The 18,140-nt window shown below is 40.4% G+C and overlaps 1 protein-coding gene across 4 annotated transcripts in view; it reads right to left on the bottom strand.

Annotated features, from left to right (window-relative positions):
- Window positions 1-18,140, bottom strand: part of ces2b (carboxylesterase 2b) — a 93,231-nt gene that overhangs the window by 51,285 nt on the left and 23,806 nt on the right. For 2 of the 4 annotated variants that reach the window (XM_082160391.1, XM_082160392.1), the window contains exon 17: window positions 17,876-18,029. In XM_082160391.1, coding sequence (XP_082016517.1) covers window positions 17,876-18,029 — 154 coding nt within the window. Of the gene's footprint in view, window positions 1-9,541; window positions 9,676-9,752; window positions 9,898-9,975; window positions 10,166-10,306; window positions 10,468-11,245; window positions 11,319-15,957; window positions 16,108-16,190; window positions 16,339-16,898; window positions 16,977-17,083; window positions 17,231-17,448; window positions 17,548-17,649; window positions 17,755-17,875; window positions 18,030-18,140 lie in introns of all 4 variants that reach the window. The other 2 variants (XM_082160390.1, XM_082160393.1) reach the window with 2 other exon arrangements.

Here is an 18,140-nt window from a genome sequence, read left to right as displayed (position 1 = left end):
AGTCCAAAATATTTTTAACCATGCATTTTATTATTTAACATATATGAGTTAAACAGTATACCTAATAGTTTAAAAAAATTATGATATGCAAATTATATGAACCTGCTCAAAACATTCATATAAATATAGATAAATACAAATAAATAACTCACAAATAAATAATTTTTTTATTTGTAATAGTTTGCATGCTTATGACCATGCAAAATGTTTACATGTTTATATATGATACAGTTTGTATATGTTACCCCAAATTTCCAAATAATTCCCTTTAATTTCCATAATTCCCATTAAGTTTCCAACTTGGAATATTTACACACAAAAAAAATTAATATATGATAGTTTGTATAAATTACCACAAATTACCAATGAATTCCCTTTAATTCCCATTAAGTTTCCAACTTGGAATATTTACAAAATTCTTCCCATAGAAAGTTTCTGGAAATTTACCAGAAATTTGCATCCCTAGTTCTGACCGCATTTTTTATCATTAAGTGTCCTGATTGGTGTCCTGAACAAATTGGATACGAATGCCATTCCGTGTTGACTTCAATTCCAAGTTTTCTTCCAATTTTAATGACAATTTAACAAAGCACTGTGCCTAAAACTGCAATTTATACATTTGTGCTGTTGCAACTATATTGATTTTATTTTAAATAATATGTAATTTAAGCTGCTTATGTTGGCTGCTAACTAGAATCACATTTCAAAGCATTTGTGGAAACATGCTAATTTATATGTCAAAATTGATCCTATTTACTTAAATTTCTCAATTCCCAATGGATAAAATCAAGTTCAAGTTTTTCCTTGTTCAATGTCCTGATTCACTGATTCACAAATGGGTTGCGAAAGCTGTTTCATGTTGACTTCAATTCTAAAACTGTAATTTATACATTTGTGCTGTTCTTTAATTTCCTTATTTTTAAGTTCGTAATTATATTGAAAGTTAAAACATGTTGTCAATAATTGTGATCATTTTATGTGTATCAAAACAGCTTCATTAGTGAGTCAAGTGTCCGGTACGGGTGATGTTAATCTGCTTATTTGGCAATATTGTCAATAGTTGGATTATTGTTGTCTATTTAAATTTGCAAATTCATGACTAGTTTGCACCTTGTTGCATTCAAATTAAGGGAGGTTTGCAGCTTTAGCCTTCATTTGTTCTCAATAAAATGGAGGAAAATCTTAAATGTTGTCCAGCTTTTATTTTTAAGTGCCAAACAGATTAGTTAAAGTTACTCAAATTCAAACTTTAGCATCAATGCTAATTTGATTTTCTCAGGTTATCTATTTAAATTCTTAAAATCACAGTAATTTTTTTGTGTTATTCATACATTCAAGTGCTTTGTGCTCATTTTTGACAAGATAAAGATATATATTTTTTTACAGTTCTAAGTGCTCTCTTTTCTCTCGGCCTTGTCGTATTAGATCTGGAAGCGTCTCGGTCATGAACACTAGGTGTTTTCCCTTCAGGTTCTTGCCGGGTTTCTGTTCCAGTCCAATCCCGAGATACTCGGCCTCATCCTCATATTCAGGCCAGTGTGTCAGACCCGGACCATTCGGAGACCTGCCGAAAAATAGACATATTAGAGTGCAGAAACAATATACTTTGTTCTTCTACACACAGAGAGAGAGAAAATCAGGACGGCTATTTTACCCAGTGTGTGCAAAGTTCCCCCAGTAGGCCATCACAGTCCTGCATAGCTCTTCCTCTTCCTTTGTGAAAGGAGCTAAAGGGGTTGAACCATTAAATTATGTTTTACTACTTATTTAAAACCCTTTCAGAAAATGTCAGTGTTGGAAAAGAATGCATTTGTTTTTGCAATCACGAGTCTTACCGGTTGCTTTGAGATGAGCTTTAGCAAAGCAGATTCCCTGAATAAAGAAAAGTTCATCCCCATGGTCGACTCCAACAAAGCTGGGTCTTTTCTTCTGGATCATACTGGGAGGATGCTGGAACTCGTACAGGTAAACCGGCGCTCCTGAGCCTAAAATCACAACAGGGTTCCTTGGTTTTACACACATTATTACTCAGAGTAGTTCACTGTGATTTTGTGGAGCAAAAGGATCATGCAAACATGCACAACTCTCTCTCTCTCTCTAATTCAGTTCAATGATTAGGCTGCATTCTGAAATGATTAACATAAGGGCTTAAAATGTATATATAAATATTTTAATATTTAATTATTAATATACTTTAATATTCATTTAACACAATTATGTTTTATTATAATATAACTAAATGTTAATTTATTTTAATTTAAATATATAATATTTTCATGCATTCTGAAATGTTTAACATGAGAGCTTAAGTTTTTTAATTATATTGAATTAAAAATGTAAACAATTTATTAATACTAATATACATAATTTACATTAAAATGTATGTATTTTAACATATTAATTTAAATATTTGCATAATTTAACAATTAACTAAATAAAGGGGGAACAAATTATATGAAAAGAAAAGATACCTGAGGTTTTAATGGCACACACATTCACACACTAACTGTCAAAAGTTTGAAAAATATTATGATTTTTTTAATGTATTTGAAAAAAGTCTCAAATCACCAAGATTTTGAAAGATCATTTATTTGATTAAATTACAGTTATATTGTGAAATATTATTACAATTTTCTATTTGAATTTATTTTAAATGTAATTTATTCCTGTGATCAACGCTGAATTTTCACATGATCCTTCAGAAATCATTCCAAACTTTTGAGCGGTAGCGTTTATAATTTTGTTAAAATTTAAATTTAATAAACAACATATTAGTTTTAGTTAATTTAAAGCATCTCAGGTTACAACTGTAACCCTGGTTCCCTGAAAAGGGAGCAAGACGCTGCGTCGAGACGCTGTGCGAACATTATATCCACGACGCCATAGTAACAAGTGCCTGTCAGTGTGAAATCTCTGCGCACACTAAGATGAAAGCACATGCGCCCTTGGAGTGGAGCTGAGGTCAAGGTCATAAAACCTCACGAATGTGTGCGGCAAGGCTAGCAATCCGCCGCATCACAAATATCTTGGAGGGAACCCCTGACGATAATGTTTTAGAAGCAGCCATACTCCTAGTCGAGTGAGCCCGTACAGCCAAAGGTGAAGGCTGACCGGCGACTCCTAAGCAAGTGAGATGGCCTCGCCCACCCACTTTCCAGAGGAGGGCTATCGAGGAGAGACCCTAGGTCCGAGAACCATTCTCGAGCCGGCCAGAACGGGGCTACGGAGTTCCCTCCGCATTATAGATGTATTGCGGACTCATAACCTACACATTGCCGATCCGAGCCAAATACGCGCTGCCTCAGCGTCAGCGAACCTCAATTTAAGTTTACTTCCTTTTTATTTATTTATTTAGTTCAAGAGGAAAGCCAACAGGGGCGGAGCTAAAACTCCAGAAAGTGCATTATTTTCTATACGTCGGGAAATTTATGAATGCACTTTTTTATCTTTTACGAGAGCTGACATACATGCTCCGCTCCCAGACAAACAACACTTTAATCGCGTGTATCCCCACTCGTAATGTAGTGAGGGCAGGGAGGGACAAAATGCTGCTTGCTTTACATGCTGGAGACTGGAGTGGCGAGTCTTCAGTTTCTCCCGTTTCAATACTAACAAGTATTCAAGAAGTTTATAAGAAGTTCCTCAGAACTGGGAAGGTGCAGTATCGGCGACTCACTCGAGGACGGAAGAAACCGCAATGCGTGCTTCACACCCTGAGATGAAACACTGGACCTGGCAGGTGAAGACAGAGAAAGGACGAAGCCCGTCTCTAACCCCTCTGCCAGATCCACTTGCGAACCCAACGACCGCTCTGCCTCGGCAAGAGCGGAAGTGCAGCGCTCTCAACGGTAGCCGTTCTCACAATGCTCACGTCCAGCCCCCTCGAGGGCTGACTGAGCGTGATGCGCTTCTAACAAACAACACACAGTACATGTGTATCCCCACCCGTAATGTAACGAGGGCAGGGATGAACACACTGAAATGCTACTCGTTCGCCATTATCATTTTTTTTTTAAGGGTGAAAAAACTCCTGCCTAACAATTTTCTACAGACAGACAAAAAACACCAGAGACATACACTCACCTAAAGGATTATTAGGAACACCTGTTCAATTTCTCATTAATGCAATTATCTAATCAACCATCTCCTCTGATGGCTACTTCCAGCAGGATAATGCACCATGTCACAAAGCTCGAATCATTTCAAATGGGTTTCTTGAACATGACAAGTTCAATGGGCCAACATTTCTAAAGAATGCTTTCAGCACCTTGTTGAATCAATGCCACGTAGAATTAAGGCAGTTCTGAAGGCGAAAGGGAGTCAAACACAGTATTAGTATGGTGTTCCTAATAATCCTTTAGGTGAGTGTAGATTTCACATAGAGCGCTTGCTGAAGACACAGAAGCTAGTGACTGTTTGTTCCAGGTGTGCTTTATAGTTTCCTGGTCGATGACGTCACCCGCCTGTGACGTTCCGTCACGCCATTGGACTGATTTCATAGGTGCTTCACGACGCAATCACGCAGAGGCGTTCCCACAGCGTCTCGACGCAGCTCGAGTTCCCTTGAAAGGGAACTAACTTTTTCCTTGACATTGACGGAATTTTTCGTAATTTATGACACAACACTTTCGGCGGATTGACGGAAATTTCCGGTTTTCCGTGTTTTCACTGTTATACGGTCGGGGGTGCTATCACGCATCTCTTGAAAGAGTACAGAATCTCCTGATCAAAACACAGATGAAGAAGCAGAAACAAGTGACAAAAAATGTCTTATACACATGTGAAAATAACGCGATGTTCTATGTTTTGATCATCGTTCTGAATCTGATCTGGATGTAGACTTTGACAAAAATGCGATTTAAATGTAACGCTGGCAGGAAAAAAATGGCTCTGCAAATATGATGAAACCCTTTAACTTTATACAGTGTTTACACAGTTGCAAAAGTTAAATATGAATAAATCAGTAAATTGCTTCTCACCGCTGTGGTATTTTGCCAGTTGGAGGGCGGGGATATTAAAAATCAGATCCCCCATTATCTCTCTATAAATGTCTCTGATTTGAATGGGGTCGTTTGTGTCGCCCAGGTACTCATTTGCCACCAGGTCAATTATCCATCGATCCCTGGGCTAAAGGGAATTGAGTTCAAAGCACAGAATTCAAAGAAAAAAAAGTGAAGAAAGATTTTAACTATTAACTGAGAGGTTAAAATTACATAATGTAAATGTGCAACTTACGTCAGGAAAATTCAGGGTCAAGGCTTTTGTGGCTTGCTCTTTATCCATCCCATCAATCCATCCAAGACCTAAAAAATACTAAGGCGAAATAACATTCAACTTTATGCATAAAAAAAAAAACCTAAAATATGAATATATTATAAATGCATCTGAGATCTTTGTGTGCATGTTGATTTCATACAGTTGATTCCTTTTATTTTCAACATGCGTAATAGGGGAACTTTAGGGTTAAAAAAGGCATTTATCAACATTTATTCATTTATTCCAACTGATGTAACCTGAACTATCCCTGTCTAAAACTACTTAAGAATTTCAGCCTTTGAATAACACTTTTTGTTTCATTTTTGATGTAAAAAAAAAAGAAAAAAGAAAAAGAGTCAAATTGAAGTAAATCAAACCAGGTGAAAGATGCACCTGCATACAAAAAATAATACCACTATCCTGTGGATACTAATGCATTTTCTGTTGCTTTCTTTATTGAAATAATAGCTGTTTGGAGTGTGATATTGAATATAATAATAAATGTAATATTTACTCACTGTGGGCAGTAAATAGCCACACTCATCATCAGTAATACCAGTGATGAGAGGAACTTTACTGAACTCTTGTTTCTGAATGATCTCCTCTACAGGCTTGGGTAGTAAATGAGAATCCACAGCAACACTGAAGTGCATCATCTTGAACTATGAACACAGTTTCAGTTTATAGTTTGAGTATATATTTCAGTTTATCATAATTGCTTGTCAGTACATTTGGCAGTACAATTCAAACCATATGTCAAAGTCAATAGAATTATGAAATTGGATATAAAGATGTATTTAAAATAGTTACTAAAATAGAACTTTAGTTCAACAGTTTAGTTCTGCATTAAATATAAATTTAAACTAATACTTTTTTATTTATATATTGGTAAATAACATGCAATTAAGAGTCTGAAAACATAAATGAATTGTCATAAATGACAAACTTTTTCACAAGGGATCTTTCTGCTTTACACCGTATGATTTAAAAAAAAAAAATTCTTAAAGGGATAGTTCACCCAAAAATGAAAATTAGCCCATGATTTACTCACCCTCAAGTCATCCTAGGTGTATATGACATTCTTCTTTCAGGCGAATATAATCTGAGTTATATTAAAAAATGTTCTGGCTCTTCCAAGCTTTATAATGGCAGCGACTGGCCGTATATTTTTTGAAGTCCATAAAAGTGCATCCATCCATGATAAAAGTGCTCCACATGTTAATAAAGGCCTTCTGAAGTGAAGCGATACGTTTGTGTAAGAAAAATATCCATATTTAAAACTTTATCAACTAAAATAACAAGCTTCTGGCAGACGGCCGTACGCAAGTCGACTTACACCAAAAGAGTTAACGCTTGAAGATGTATGACGTAGGATGTAGGAGTATCGTAAGCTTTGACGCCTCTCGCGGTTCAAACAAACAGAGCTGGGCAACAAACTCAAGCTCCTCTGACATTTCTCTTTAAAAGTTCTCGTTTTAGACTTCTAATTCATGACCGGTGTTTTGTTTTGCTCTATTCTCTGCGCTTCCGCGTTCGTCATTACGTTGTGCGTCGGGTCAAGTGTTACTGTTAAGTGTTCGCCGTAAATCGATGCGTACGGCCGTCTGCTGGAAGCTAGTTATTTTAGTCAATAAAGTTTTAAATATGGATATTTTTCTTACACAAACGCATCGCTTCGCTTCAGAAGGCTTTTATTAACCCCCCAGAGCCGTGTGGAGCACTTTTATGATGGATGGATGCACTTTTATTTATGAAAATATACGGCCATTCACTGCCATTATAAAGCTTGGAAGAGCCAGGACATTTTTTAAAGGGCCCCTATTATGGATTTTTGAAAATGACCTTTCATGTAGTGTGTGACATAGCTCTAAGTGAATGAAAACATCCTGCAAAGTTTTAAATCTGAAAGTGCACCGTATATAAAGTTATTGTCTCTCAAAAGTAAGAGTCGACTCTGAGTCAATTAAATGATTTGTTTTTCAAATGAGTCCTAAGTCGCTTCGTTGTGACGTCAAGATGAAACATTACCATATTGCTCTTGAAAGACGGGTCAGTACCCAGTTAATTTGGACTAACTTGCTCCTCAAAATCACAACCTGTAAGTATGACTAATTACTGATGTACCTGTATATATTTTCTACCGGTGTTCAAAATACTTAGTTTTGAGTTTTATATTGTGTAGGTCTTCTCCTAACTGGCTAACTCATATTATTACTGTCTTACTGAAATACTTCTGCTAATCAGTTAGTGGGCCACCACGATTACCTAAAACTGTGTCTATTAATGCAGATTGTCTGTCGTTCACACTACTTTGAGGAAAGATTAAGCATGGAGCAAGATGTGTTTTACCAACGTTTATGTTACATCAGTCATTCACGCCAGACCTCGGCTATTGTATGCACTGTTATTGATACAGTTTCCACATGTTCAACGCAATAAATCAGAAAAATAATCTGTAAATAAATAAGTAAAATAATCGGTTTGTTGATGAAATAATCGTCCTTGCGATGGAGGTTCGGGTTTCTAGTTCTTCCAGTGTTTCATCATAGGACTCGCGCTCGGATTGATATGGTAAAATTGACGTCATTGTTTGTTACTGTCTTTAGTTTATGGGGTACAATCCCTGAGCTGACGTTCAGTTATGGCAATGGGCGTTTTTGTTTTCGACATGCTTTTTTTTGTTTTCGTATGCGGTAGACCAATCACAACAGACCGAGCTGCCAGGCCAATCAGAGCAGAGTAGCTCGCAAAAAGAGGGATTTAGAGAGACTGGTTCATCTGACGAGTCGTTTGAGAATAGTTGAAAAATGTGGTGATGTGCAAATGTATATTATGAGAAAATGAAACAGTTTTTTTTACCTTTGATGCATGTAAACCTGTTGTAGGAGACTCCAAAACAACATTAGGAAACTTTAAAATAGCATAATAGGGGCACTTTAATATAACTCCGATTATTAGTCTGAAAGAAGAATGTCATAAACACTTTGAGGGTGAGTAAATCATGGAGAAAATTTCATTTATGGGTGAACTATCCCTTTAATAACTTATTTTTATGAAAAATGTCACACCTTTTTGGAACATTCCAGAACTTCCTCCTCTGACCAGCCCATGATGCAGTCAACGATCTTTGATGAACTGCTACTGTCACAGTTGCATGATTTGGCAGCATTCTGCAATGATCATCAACATGAGGACTTAAGAAGACTTTTAAATAACAAAATGGTGAAAATATAAGAAGGTTATGAAAGGAAATGATACCTGGGCTATCAGCAAAGGATTAGACATCACCACACCATGCCAAAAGGCAGTCCCGCTTTCTGCAATGGCTCGATGAAACAGACCAGAAGCCAATGGTGAAAGAATCTTAAAGACATAATGACACAGAAAGTGACTCCATCATTCAATACAAATAATTTTGCAATCATTACAGCTGAATTGTTTCTACAGTTTACTAAATAAAGATGCACACCAGCGTGGATACACTGAATCCTCCAGCAGACTCTCCAAAGATGGTCACTGATCCAGGATCTCCACCGAAAGTGTGGATGTTCTCCTGAACCCATTGAAGAGCAGTCACCTGGTCCAGAAGACCATAGTTTCCTGGCGCATGTTCATCTCCTGTGCTGCAAAAAGAAAAGGAAACTTTTATCTGAATCTGTGTCTCATGTGACCTTGTTATTTGTACACGCTGTGACTATACAAATCACAACATGTAAATAGGAAAATGTTGGCGTTATTTTGTCACTTATTAGGATCAGTATGCTAGCTGGAGCCGTTTACCTCCAGTCTTTGTGCTAAGCTAGGCTAGCGGTGGGTGCGTCAGACAGAGTTACGGCTTGCTCGGAGATTTAAAGGGTATGTATGGACTTATCTAACTCTGGGGGATACGGTGAATAAGCTAAAGTCCCAAAAAGTCGGCGTGTTCCTTAAAATAATTATATACCGAATAATTTTATGATTATTTATTGTAATAATTATAAAGCGTCTGAAATAATATGTACCATGAAGTGATTTTTATGCATTACTTTTATGCATAGAGGTTTTATGCTTGAACTGCCATAATACAAAAAACTTTTCATTAAAATATTATGAATTGTACCAAAGACCAATTTTCAGATTTCATTATGCACTGCATCATTTAAGAATCACACTTGAATCAAATTGCTGTCAGAGCAAATATTCACACCTAATAATAATAAATTAAAATTGATGATCTTTCCGCTTTCATTAAGCATTTCATATGATCCAGGGAATCTGCAGCTGTTAAATAATTTATGGCACCAACCTTAAGAATCCCAGCAGTCCCAATCTGTACTGAATCAGCACCACGACCACATCCTGATACGCTGACAGAACAGAGCCATCGTACACTGAAGCTGAACCAAGAGAAAGTCCTCCACCATGAATCCAAACCATGACCTAGAAAACACGTGGAAACATTCTCGACCCAATTTCTATGAGGACGTTCAATCCCAAAAAGCTGTTGTTGAACTTACTGGCAACTTGGCGTGTTCTTCACCAGGTTTGACTGGAGTGTAGATGTTGAGATACAAGCAGTCCTCTGAGACCTCAGGAATCTCCACATCCATAGAGAGAAACTCCAGTTCAAGGACCATTAACACTTGCCTGTCCTGAATGCACCTAAAGAAACCACAGTACATTAGATACTGGAAATGTCTAAACACATTTGAATTTAAATACTGTTGTGTGGCATCTCACATTGGTGGCTGTTTGGTTGCATCTCTCACTCCTTGCCATTTCTCTGCAGGCTGGGGCCGAGCCAGTCTCAGAGACCCCACTGGGGGCCTGGCAAACGGTACACCGAGATAGCTATTGATGACAGTTTCCTTGCCCTTCACAGTCAGGAAGGAACCTCTTAGAGATCCTAATTTTGTTTCCACTACAGGTCCTGTCAAGAAAACCAATAATAATATAATATAAAGATTTAATTTAGTTTGCATAAGGCAAAAAAGATCCAATTTGACTTGCATTTAGCAAATAAATTATGGTTTTATGACAAAAAAAATGTATTCTGAAATTGATAACTTGCCTTCATTCCACTCTTTTATAATCTGTGGAAGTTTTTGAGTCATGAAAGTAAAGTGTTGTCCCTTAATGTTTTTGCCAGGTTTCTGTTCCAGTCCAATGCCGAGATACTCGGCCTCAGCTCCATATTCAGGCCACTTTGTAAGGCCCGGACCGTTCGGAGACCTGACGTCAATGACAAACACAAAAATACAGACATTCTAATGCAAAACTGTCACTTGCTATACTGTTATATAACTTATTGTTTTAGTTTCTCTGTTTCTCTTAGACCATAGAAAATATGCATTGCAAAATAATCCTTGCAAAAAAAAAAAAAAAAAAAAAAATTTTTGTAAAACATTGACTTGAAAAATTGATAAAAGTGTAAAGCAATTAAAAAAAAAACATTTTATTAAATAATTGGTATAAAAACAATCATCAGTGGTTTTACCACAATATAAAAACACAAATGAAAAACACTGTCATTATCAAGACCACTGTTGTAACGGTGCATTTCTACATACTCCTTTATTTGTAAATGTCCATAAAGAACTCATTTATTAATTAAGTGACATACAAATCAATAGTAACATTCAGTGACATTTTGACATTTGCGAGTAACATTGGTTTTGAGTGTCATTGTTTGTCTGGAGCTGGTGTGCTGCTGGCGACTAACAACCAACTCTTGCTTGTATATACTCTTGTGTACTGTATGTTCACTTTTTTGTGCTTCCTTATCGTTCCTTCGTCATCGCGAAGCATTATTTTGCTTCGCTTCTGCTATGATAAAAGAGACACTCTTGCATTGCGTGTTTGTGCATTTTATGGGCGGAGCAATGAAGGGAGGGGTGTGTTTGTTTGGGTTGATTTCAATTATCAAAAGTGTTTAACAACGATTTAGAAAAATAGCATACTAGACCTTTAACCTAGAAGGGAGTGTTTTATAACTGATGTGATCACTTACCCAGTGCGGGCAAAGTTTCCCCAATAAGCCATGGCAGTTTTACAAAGTTCATTTTCTTCTTCTGTGTGTTTTTCTGAATTATGAAGAAGAAAGAATATTTAAGAGACTTAGTAGCCAATATCTCATTACTTTGACAGTATAGTTCCGGTTAAATCGAGTACTGCGTAATATCTTACGCTATGGGGAAATCTCTTTTCCGCGAGATACTGAAGCCAAAAATTATCCTTAATTTTGGAATAATGTAAAACGCGTTGCGGCAGCATGCAGACATAGGCGAAACAGCTCGCGCGCCTATTAGCTGCTCTGCGGCAACTGCAGCAGCCTATCGAAAGGCCCCGTCGTGACGTCAGCTCCAATGAGGGCGCTTCGCGCCCACTGCGTCACGTCCCGCCGAAACGGGCGTGGCCTTGGGCTATAAATATAGCTCGAGAGGCTGGTATAGCTGGTTTTCATCGCCGGAGCGAACCAGAGCGTGTTGCAGGCACGGCAAGATACGCAGTACTCGTCCCCTCTCTAGAGAGAACCGAGGTTACGTTAGTAACCGAGTACGTTCTCTTACGAGAGGTTCTCTCGTACTACGTAATATCTTACGCTATGGGGAACACAGTGTAAAACGCTGTGCGTGCTGAGATCCAGTACCAAAGTCCCAAGGGCAGGTGCCCGGGGCCCATATAGCATATGATCTGGAGTCCAGAGAGTCCAGGAAGAGGGGCTAGAATAGCATCATTCCTATAATAAATAGCATCCTATAAGGAGCAATTATATAGATAGTGTTTCACACACAGCCAGGGCGAAACTCGGCTTAGTCTGGTGAATATTATGGGTCTTACACACTGCCCCTAGAGCTGCACGATTGATCAGCAAGCGTTGCTCAAGCAGTTTCAGTATTCTGGGCCGAAAACATCGGGGCAGACAATACCGATTTATCAGACCGAAAGCAGCTTAGCCTGTAAAGTGGGAACCTCTAGGTTATAAAACCTTATAAATGTAGACGGGGAGGCCCAGCCTGCCGCCATACATATATCTTGTAAGGCAATCCCACTAGACCAAGCCCACGATGAGGCCATGCCTCTTGTGGAGTGCGCTCGAACACCTAACGGGCACTGCAGGCCCTTAGAGGCGTAAGCCAGCGCTATAGCATCGACTATCCACCTGGATAGGCTCTGTTTCGACACGGCTAGTCCCTTAGAACGTCCGTAGAACGAGACAAAGAGCTGCTCTGTCTGTGTGAAGACAGATGAGCGAGACACATAAGCCCTTAATGCCCTGACCGGGCGTCCTTCTCCTCGTTAGAGACCGGCAGGGCTGACAGGGAAATCACCTGAGACCTGAACGGTGTGTTGAGGTTTTAGGAACGTACCCGTGCCTCGGTTTGAGTATGACTTTCGAGTCATTTGGCCCAAACTCCATACATGTCGCGCTCACTGAGAGCGCTTGCAAGTCCGCAATACGCTTCGCTGAAGCGAGAGCCAGAAGAAATACTGTCTTGAAAGACAAAGTGTTTGATATCCACTGATTGGATTGGCTCGTCCTTCAGATCTATTGACACAAACCAGTCCCCTTGGCGAATTTGCGAGAGGATTTTCCTGGTCGTGAGCATTTTGAACCGGCGCTTTGCAAGCGCTTTGTTCAGCTGTCTTAGATCTAGAATGGGTCTGAGACCCCCGTCTTTCTTCGGTACCAGAAAATATCTGCTGTACAGACCCCCTTCGCTCTGAGCTTGAGATAAAGGCTCTATGGCCCCTTTGCTCAACAGTTTGAGATAAAGGCTCTATGGCCCCTTTGCTCAACAGTTTCGCAATCTCGGTTCGAAGTAGATGTGCTACTTCCTTTTCCACCGTGGTTTCGATTTGCGCCGCGCAACTGCGGGGGCGTCGAGCGAACTGTAGTGAATAGCCTCTTTCTATAATGTTCAGCACCCATTCTGATACCCCGGGGAGCTTTGAATGAGATCTGGGCTCTGGCCGTGACATAGTGGCGGCCGTAGAGCTTCGGTATGCTGTAACATAGACGCCGCATCTGCAGTGTTTGAGGCGGGGGGCGCGCTGATCACAGCGGGCAGCCTGTCCGCGCTCGACTCTCCTTGGGCGGATAGCTGAGGGAGAACGAGCGGGGGGGACCCCGTGGGGCTTGTCATGTCTGTGAGTGAATGTAGGCGTATAACCGCGGGCACATTTACTGCACTGAAAACACCGTCGGCCTGAGCGTTTTTTCGTTTTTACAGAAACCGAAAGACATGCAGTGTGTAGTGTTTGTGGGCACTGGATCGTGGGCACGTTCACTACATTTAATGCACAACCGACATGAGTCGATTTTATGTGCGTGAGCCCTGTGGGGCGGGCTGTGTCTGTGTGTAGGAATGGGCACTGGGCAGCGGGCATTTTGACTACACGCATAACACCATCGGCCGTGGCCGGAATACCAGGAAAAACACTCTTTGAGAGATTCATCTGGGTCGCCGTAAAAACGGCGTTTGTGTGCAGGCAAGCGGGCCGTGGTACCGGCTTGTTTACTGCATAATACACTGGAACAGTCGCATTTTCTGGAACTGAACAAGCAAGAAGTTTTGGTGGAAGTCTGGCCGCAGCGAGACTTGAACACCGTCGGTGAGAGAGGCCATGTTCCGCCCTATGGCCTGTGCAGCAGATTTACTGGCGCGGAGTGCAAGATCCGTAGCGCTTCTTAAATCCGGCACGCTGATAGCTTCCGGCCCTTCCTCATCCAGCTTTCGGAGAAGGTTGGCTTGGAAGATCTGCAATGTAGCCATTGTGTGCAATGCAGATGCAGCCTGTCCAGCGGCGGTGTAAGCGCGGCTGTGCATGGCTGAAGTAGTGCGGCAGGCTTTAGACGGAAGCGCCGTCTTTGCACGCCGTCCAGCAGAGGGCGGGCAAAGATGGGCAGCTACCGCTTCTTCCACCAGAGGAAGAGAATGGTATCCTCTGTTTTTAGCACCGTCCACCACGGAGAATGCTGCTGAGGCAGAGGTACGCACCCTGGCTGAGAAGGGGGCACACCAGGACTTCACAAGTTCTTCATGAAGCTCAGGAAGAAACGGCGCGGGTCTAGAAGGTGGCGAAACGCGGTCTCCTAGCAGGAAACAACCATCCAGCCGGTTGTGCGCAGGCTCCGCGGCCGTCGACCACTCGAGGCCGAGGCTCTGCACGGTTCAAAATGCTCACGACCAGGAAAATCCTCTCGCAAATTCGCCAAGGGGACTGGTTTGTGTCAATAGATCTGAAGGACGCGTATTTTCAAATTCAAATAGCGTCACGTCACAGGCGATTTTTGAGATTCGCCTTCGAGGGCCAGGCATATCAATACACAGTCCTACCGTTTGGCCTGTCCCTAGCACCCCTTACATTCAGATCCACAGAGCTCGACCAATCCTGACTGCCCGACGCCAGGATAGAGCAGCTGTCCTCCTCTACAATCGGCACTTCTTCAGTGTCATCCACAACGGAAGCGGCGGCAGATGGCGGCCGTTTTCCGGGAGTGATAGACTCAGGTGAAGCGGGCGGTGAAGCTGGCGGGCGAACCGGCGAGCTTGTAACGGTTGGAGGAGGCTCCGGGACCCGCTGAGCACGGCGCTTTTTACGGCGCGGTACCGCATCGGGCGGGAGTGCAGTCTCGTGGAAGAATGCCAGGTGAGTCCTCAGAGTCGCCATAGGCAGTAGCTCGCAGTGAGGGCATCCGCCGTCAGCGAGAGCGAGCTCTGCATGTCCTTCACCCAGGCAGGAAACGCAGATGACATGGCGGTCCCCGTCGCTGACTGGGGCTCGGCACGAGCCACAGAAGGTGCGAGACATCTTAAGAAAGACGCTCGAGCTCTTTTAGAGAGAGAGAGTGTGTGTCGCGGCGGCGAACACACACTAGTATTGTAAAGGATATAGTGCGCCGGATAGCGCAGCAGGAACGGCGGCAGAAGGCGGCTCGGCCAGTGGCTTCGATGCAAGGCTCGTCCCGCTGAAAAGGCTTTCTCGATGGCGCGGCTTCTTCTCTCTGGATCCAGCGATGCGTGAGCTCCGCTGAAGAGATGAAAATCAGCTATACCAGCCTCTCGAGCTATATTTATAGCCCAAGGCCACGCCCGTTTCGGCGGGACGTGACGCAGTGGGCGCGAAGCGCCCTCATTAGAGCTGATGTCACGACGGGGCCTTTCGATAGGCTGCTGCAGTTGCCGCAGAGCAGCTAATAGGCGCGTGAGCTGTTTCCCCTATGTCTGCATGGTGCCGCAACGCGTTTTACATTATTACAAAATTAAAGGACAAGTTCGGTATTTTACACTTAAAGCCCTGTTTACAGATCGTATCTGATGAAATAGAACGGTTAAGATTAAAATTTGGACACATGCTCCTGTCCCGAGAATTTTAGGTTTATTTAGCTTTTGTGGACCTATTTTGCCAAACGCGTCACACCCGTGATTCTTCCGTTGAGAGCTTGATAAACCTAAAATTCTCGGGACAGCAGCATGTGTCCAAATTTTAATCTTAACCGTTCTATTTCATCAGATACGATCTGTAAACAGGGCTTTAAGTGTAAAATACCGAACTTGTCCTTTAAGGATCATTTTTGGCTTCAGTATCTCGCGGAAAAGAGATTTCCCCATAGCATAAGATATTACGCAGTACGAGAGAACCTCTCGTAAGAGAACAATGAGACTGCACTTAGAACTTGAATACTAACAAACCTATTTTATATAAATTAGGCTGTACCTTTCATATGTATATGTCCATTTCCAAAGCAGTTACCAAGAACAAAAAAAACTTCATCTCCATGGTCACTTCCAACAAAACTGGGTCTTTTCTTTTGAAGTATACTGGGAGGATGTTGGAATTCATACACGTACACTGGTGCACCAGCATCTATTAAGGAAAAATGACTGAAAATAAACTGGCATAATTGGTGCACAGTGGCACAGTGATGCATAAATAGAGTAAACTCTCACCTCTGTGGTAATTCGCTACTTTGCGAGCTGGTATGTTGAAAAAAAAGTCACCCATCATCTCTCGAAAGCCATCTCGGATTTTAATCCTGTCAGTGGATGGCCCCAGATACTCATTTAAAACAAGCTCAGCAATCGCCTGATTCTGAAGCTAAAGGAAGTGATATTTAAATGAATAGAGTATTTTTTATTTTCCGTTTAACATTTTAAGCAACACAGTATCATTTATCCTCCATGATTTATATGTATTTTTGTAGACAGTATTTCAGTCATGTCCTGAAACTTGATATTTCCATTGTGTAACATAACAGATCAGTCTGTTTACAAAATTTTGATCTTTAGAAGAAATAGGAATATACAGTGGGATATACGTTTGCATAACTGTAATAAAAAATAATAAAAAACTTTAAAAAAAAAACAATGCTTTGTGATTGCATTACCTAAAATGAACACACAACTAAAACAGGAGTGGACCTACAGTAGAATAAAACCATGGGGGATGCCACAAATAAATGCACCTATTGATAGGGGCAAATGAAACTAAATAAAAATTAACCAAAATAATATTCCTTTTTTTCTATGTAGTAAACAAATAAGTTGATAGATTAATAGAGTGAATTAACTGTTCTACCATGCACTTTGTATATGCACTTATTACTGCTACTTTTCAAAATTATGCAGCTATCAAAAAAAAAAAAAATTATGTCTTACATCAGAATAAAATAAAGGCAAAAATGTCATGATCTGCTCTCTGTCCATTCCATCTATCCACCCTGGGGGTCCAAGAATCTACAGGAAAAAAGATTTTGAATATTAAGTTCTCTTGCATGCATTCAGAGATTTCATATTTTGGAAATAATCTATGACTTTAATGTAAAAAGAAACATTTCCATTACATTAGGTAATATATAGCCACCATCATCATCAGTAACTCCAGTGATCAGAGGTACTTTATTAAACTGGTGGGATTGAAGAAGCTCCTCTACAGATTTCGGAAGGAACTGGCCATCCACTGTCACTCCAAAATGAAGCATTAGTTGTTCCTGTATTATAAGCCCAACATATGCAAACACACATTTAGCACAGAAATTATCTGTATTCGTATTATTATTAATACTGATATTAATCACTTAATGACCTTACAAGTTTTTTAATTTTTTTTTATAGAAAGTAAAAGATGAAAAGAATTTATCAAATTCAATTAAATATAAACATTTCATGTGAAAGGATGGATAGATGAATGTATGGTTGCAATGCAAACCCTAGCAATCTTTAATATGTCCTCTTCTGACATCTGCATAACACAGTCAACGATCTTCTTTGTGCTGGAAATATCACAGCCAGATGCATTTCCCACATACTACAGAAAGATGTTGATACATTTTGATTAAATATCTGTAAGTCACAGTGAAAGAAAATGAAAATCGTAACTTTGAATTTGTAATGAATTTGTGAAATGTACTTGGGCTGTTGGCAGAGGGTTGGGAATCATAATAGCATCCATTGCTGCCGTACCGCTCTCTGCGATAGCATAGCGAAACAGATTTGCAGATAATGGAGAAAGAACCTATAGAAGATGTGGAGAAACTTTTTAAAACACAGGTATATAGAAGCATTTGTAAAGTCATATTTCAGAGGATCTATATAAGTCCCTAATCATTGCATGACCCCAACAACTAAATTCTTACATGTAAAGACACACTGACTCCTCCAGCAGACTCTCCAAAGATGGTGACTAATCCAGGGTCGCCCCCAAAGCTGTGAATGTTCTCCTGGACCCAATGAAGTGCAGCCACCTGGTCCAGAAGACCATAGTTTCCTGGTGCATGTTCATCTCCTGTGCTAAATGGTCATTTATCGAATACAAGGTCGTAGAGATAATGTTCAAAACATGGAAAATAGTCTACAAGTATTCCATACAACTAAAGGTGCAGTCACATTTACTGTTGTTCG

The sequence above is a fragment of the Leuciscus leuciscus genome (genome assembly GCF_965113295.1).
Source record: "Leuciscus leuciscus genome assembly, chromosome: 25".
Lineage (NCBI taxonomy): Eukaryota > Metazoa > Chordata > Actinopteri > Cypriniformes > Leuciscidae > Leuciscus > Leuciscus leuciscus.
This window is presented reverse-complemented; position numbering and strand designations above follow the sequence as displayed.